Source organism: Musca domestica, unplaced genomic scaffold (genome assembly GCF_030504385.1).
Source record: "Musca domestica strain aabys unplaced genomic scaffold, Musca_domestica.polishedcontigs.V.1.1 48, whole genome shotgun sequence".
NCBI lineage: Eukaryota > Metazoa > Arthropoda > Insecta > Diptera > Muscidae > Musca > Musca domestica.
The window spans coordinates 7,262,737-7,267,601 of NW_026712340.1; the positions used below are offsets into that span (position 1 = coordinate 7,262,737).

At 33.6% G+C, this 4,865-nt stretch overlaps 1 protein-coding gene across 1 annotated transcript; it reads right to left on the reverse strand.

Moving 5' to 3' along the window:
- Positions 1–245: 245 nt before the first annotated feature.
- On the reverse strand, positions 246–4,567 carry LOC131804734 (hairy/enhancer-of-split related with YRPW motif protein-like). Its single transcript, XM_059127857.1, has 4 exons — positions 4,327–4,567; positions 3,981–4,195; positions 2,064–2,398; positions 246–1,997 (listed from the first exon to the last, which is right to left on the reverse strand). The coding sequence occupies exons 1-4, from the start codon at positions 4,512–4,514 to the stop codon at positions 1,413–1,415; spliced, it is 1,323 nt and encodes a 440-aa protein (XP_058983840.1). The 5' UTR covers positions 4,515–4,567; the 3' UTR covers positions 246–1,412.
- Between the last annotated feature and the right edge of the window lie 298 nt (positions 4,568–4,865).

The following is a 4,865-nucleotide window of genomic DNA, read 5'->3' on the forward strand; positions in this document are numbered from 1 at the left end:
TACAAAATTTCTGGAGCATCTCGGACCAATATTTCGAGGTGTTACATAATTTTTGTCCAATTAAACTTATACTACCACCAACACACAGTGTTGTAGGGAATCAAAACAAGAAAAGAAAATGTTTTTATGTTATCTTCTTTTATTTGAAAAATTGTTTCTTCTTTGTATAAAAAATATATTATATATAATATCGTAGTTTTTTATAAATACTTTTTTGTTCTTAAACAATAAACGACTTAGATTTGTTTGGGTTTGAAATTTTTAAAATTCATTATCTTATCACTAAATGTTTAAGTTTTTAATTATTTACAAGTTTTTTGTTTTTAAATAAATAAATATGGAATGTTTTACAAAAATATTTTAGCAAGAAATATATATAAAAAAATATTTTCAATTTTTGTTTTCTTATTTTAAATGTTTAACTATCACAAATTGTGGGGGTTTGTTTTTTTAATATATTTTCTTTGGTCTTTGTTGTGGGGTTTTCTTTGTTTATTTTAAGTGCCGAGTGTTAATAAATGTATGAGGTTGAATTTTGTACTTAGATTATTTCTGGGCACTTCAAAGCTATCATTGCCGTTGATAAATTTTATTTTATGGGTCATGATCTTTTAAAACTTTTACTGTAGACCATTGTCCATTTCTAATTTAATTATAGGATTGCTTGAAGAACTTGAAAAATTTTCTGATTTTATTCGAGTTTATAGGATTGTTTTTTTTTTCAAAAACTCAGTAGTTCAAATTTCATTCATAGTGGCATAAATTATTCCATTTATTTTAACGCTTTTTGGGAGCTTTTGAAGTTGTATTCGTGCTTTTCACAAGTTTATGTTAAGAGTTCACAGAACATTTTTCAAATATGGTTTTTAAATATTTTTGAATAAAAAAAAATTATGTTATTTTGTAGTCTTGTAATAAACACTTTTGGTCCTTCGATCTATTGATCGGGTTGAAAAGCTTTAAATCCACACCTATTGAATCGCAAGAGAGAGCTTTTTATATTGTTCCTTTGAAACAAGTTTAGATACATCTTTTGGGGTTTTAAGTTTTTTTTTTTTTGATAGTAGAAGAGCTTTTGTAGTTACATAGATGTTTTTGTAGTTAGATATTTTCTTCAGAAAACCCTTTGTCCTTGATGTATTTATACAGCTTTTGGTCCTTCAAGGCGTTTCATAAATTTATAAAGCTTTCTTGGAAATAACATTGTTCTTTCGTTGTTTATAAGGAAACAGCTTCCCCTCTCTTAATTTATCTCTCTCTCTCTCTCTCTTAGGCCTTCTAATGTAGTTTTTTTCTCTCGGTATTTCGGTTTCCTGTATGCTGTTTCTTCTTATAGTGATTGATTTGTTAGACAATGATATGTCAAATCCGGGAATTTTTAGACCATTCCCTTTCTCTCACACTCTCTTTCCCTAGTAAGCCATTTCGGCACCCCATGGCCGATAGGGTTTTGAACCATTGGCTGTGACATAAACACCAGTCTGATGATTATATTCCTGGGCCACACTGACCGGATATTGGGGTGGCATGGCGGTATAACCCAATGCTGAGGCCGGAACGGCTGAGGGCACCTGACGATGCCCTGGATGGACATGGGCATTTGTTAATTCAATATATGTGGCACCTTGATGATCCTGATGAGCGGCAGCACTGTGATCATGGGAGTAGTGATGATGAGCGGTGGTTTGTTGTTGTTGTTGGGGTTGAGATTGTTGTGTTTGCTGGAGATGTGTTTCATGTGAGGTGGGTGTGATTTGGGGATGTGCTGCCACACTTTGTTGTTGTTGCTGCTGTTGAGTTTGTGATTGTTGTTGTGCTTGTTGCTGGCTCTGTGACTGCTGTTGCTGCTGCAGAGGTGAGGTCACCTGTCTTGATGTGTGATTTATCAAACCATGGCCATCTTGGGCGGAACCCACCGAATTGGACCGTACATTATGTTGTTGCTGTTGTTGTTGCGAATGCATGGCATTGTTGGGTGATGAACTCAAACTGGGATACTGATGCAGGGCCGAGGGTAAATTGGGCACATATGAGGAATTACTATGACTGGTGGAGGTGTGAACTGTTGCAGACGAACTGCTTGTGGCCGAGGTATAAGCCTGATATGGAGCCACTCCACAGTTGGGTTGATACGACGAGGCAGCGGCGGCAGCTGCGGCACTGGGATGTACCGTCCATGGTGTGGCTCCTGGCGTGGCTGTGCAATTTTTCAACGACATTTCACGTTGCTGAACAAAATATTGCAGGTGGGACATCAAACGCAGGCGTAGGGGATCCTGAATATCCATACCCTCGATGGTAACCAAATAACGAGCCACTTCGGCGGCACATTCACGAAAGCCAATAATGTGATAGTCCATGGCAAATCTTTGAGGATCATAGCCCAAGGCATCGGTTCCTGGAGAGCAAAAAGGAGAATGAAATGGGAAAATTTAATAACAAGTTCAACAATTATGTAAATCTGTTTAATGATGAGATTAAAGGAAATCAACATTCCCACGAACCAAAACCACCACCCCTTTTACCCTTATAATTAATTACCACACACATACAAACACAGAGAAATCTAATAGGATTTTTATGTCCCGTTAGTAAGCAAAATATAGGGGTGGCACGTGGTATGGGAATCTTTTTCGCCGAGGATATTTTCACACGGCAAAGCCAAGTGCATTTAGTGACTTCTTTTTTCAATTCAATTTGGAGGGGTGGTAATGCTCAGTGGTGGTCATATCATAGTCATCATCCTTTATCGCCCACCATTGTAAGCGTGAGATAATTGTTTGAATATTTGTTGTAATAATAACAAACACAACAACCAGTGTCAATTTAGTGCTTAAAGTGTGGGAATTGTTTTTCAGGTTATTTTTAGTTTGGTGGAAAAGTTAAGAGCTTCCTTTTGTTGTTTATTTGTGTGTTTTTTTTTTTTTGTAGTGGAGGGGGAATTGCCATGGGATTTGATAGGATTTTGGCGTGGGAATTTATTCTGATTGGAGTTTGAGGAGACAATTTTATATTGATTAATGGAAATTAGTGAACAATTTGCTAATGATAAAGTGGAGATTAAAAAATTCTTTAAAATTTTTAAATTCAAAAAAGATACTTTTTTTAAGATTTTTTTATGAAATTAGAAAAGGATACATTTTTTGAAGACTTTATATAAAATTAAAAAAAAAAAATCCAGAAAAAGGTATTTTCAAGTGGAAAAAAAAATTCCGATCAGAGGAAACTTTTAGAACGTACAATTCTTTAAGAATTTCAATTGTGGAAAAAAATTTTAATTGAAATTCCTCCACTGGGATACTTACTAAAAGCGATTTTTTTTGTAATTTAAAAAAAAAACTATTTCAGAAACTGGAAATTTTATTTTTTTTGAAGTATTCCTTTTGAGAAAAATTTTCGATTTTGCAGAAAATGTTGGAAAATTTATTAAAAATGCTCTAAATAAAAAATGCATTTTTTATTTTAAAATAAAGTGAGCATTTAAAAAAATATTTCCCTTTGACCAAATTAAATTTAAACAAATAAAAATGTAAAAAAAATTAACCACTTGGCCACTTTTTTCAATTCCGCAAAATGTCACAGCTTGAATTGAAGTTGAATTTTTTTAAAGAAAATTTCCTTCTGAGAAAATTTCCGAACATTTCCGTAACATTTCCATAACAATTTCTACATTTTTTTATTTCCGAAAAGATTTTCACTTAGATTTTTTCTAAATATTCACAGTTTTTCCACATATTGTGTGTAAACGGTCAAATTTCGGTTTTTTTCAATAACAGGAAATTTCTTGGGTTTCATATTGGTTAAAAATTGCACTGAGTTTTCATTTATTAAAATTTCAATTTAGTTTCAAATTTTTCTTGAGTTTTTTTCTATTTATTTTTCTAATTTTTTTATTTAAGTATTTTTTATTCCCTTTCGTAGACTGTTGATTTCTTTAATCCTTTAATTATTTTTTTTTTTCGTTTTTTAAAAATATTTACCTTTGGCTTGTAAATTTTTCAAATGTTCCACTGTCAGCTGTAAAATTTCGGCCTTTTCCAATTTAGAGGAGCCCTGTTTCTCATAGGCTGAGGGCACCAAACGTTTGAGTTCACATAGCGAGGAGTTGATACGATCGCGGCGTTTTTTTTCAATAACACCACGACGCTTTTTGCGGCTCATCATTTGGCAACTGCTGCCATCGGCGGGGGAAATTCTAAAAAACAAAACAAAAGAAAATATTAATATTAGATTCCATTTTCATAAGTCCTTCATCATAGAATTCCAATCAGAATAAAAAAATCCAATTTTTTTTTTTAAATCTCTTCTGAAAAAAAGAATACGTACTGTTCCTTGGACGACTCCTCGGAATATAAATCTTCACAATCACTTTCCGATATGGCCCGTTTAAGTGAGCCGGACTGTTGCTGTGGGGGTGGTACCCAGTGATTTTGCGGCGTAGTTGGCACTGCGGCGGCGCCATAACTCCAATGCAAGGCGGCATTATTGTGATGCATATTGAGATTGTGATCCATTTTTAAGAATTTCCTTTTTTTGTCAAAAAATTTTTCAACTAAAAATTGTTTTTTTTTTTCAAACTTTCACTTCACTTTGTTGATGATATTTCAAAAATTTTGTTAAATTTATTTTTCAATATTTTTGTTTATAATTTTTGTTTAAAAAACAATTTCTTCTTCGTTGCGTATAGTTTGTTCTTCCGTTGTTTACCGGAGCTAGTTTAGAGCACGTGACTTATCGTGTGCAAGAACGACGTTCGACTGATTTTGAAACGCATGTCCAGCATGTGCCACAACTCAAACTCTAGCGAAGTTTCGGTCTGTGTTCCATGGCAATGCACCAATAAAATCAGAACTTATCGAAAACTA

Excerpts from the sequence above, each read along its gene's own strand:
- LOC131804734 (XM_059127857.1), bottom strand. The coding sequence starts at position 4,514 with ATGGATCACAATCTCAATATGCATCACAATAATGCCGCCTTGCATTGG. Across the intron at positions 4,196-4,326 it reads GAGGAGTCGTCCAAGGAACA|AATTTCCCCCGCCGATGGCA; the intron begins GTACGTATTCTT and ends TTTGTTTTTTAG. Across the intron at positions 2,399-3,980 it reads GAAAAATTTACAAGCCAAAG|GAACCGATGCCTTGGGCTAT; the intron begins GTAAATATTTTT and ends TTTGCTCTCCAG.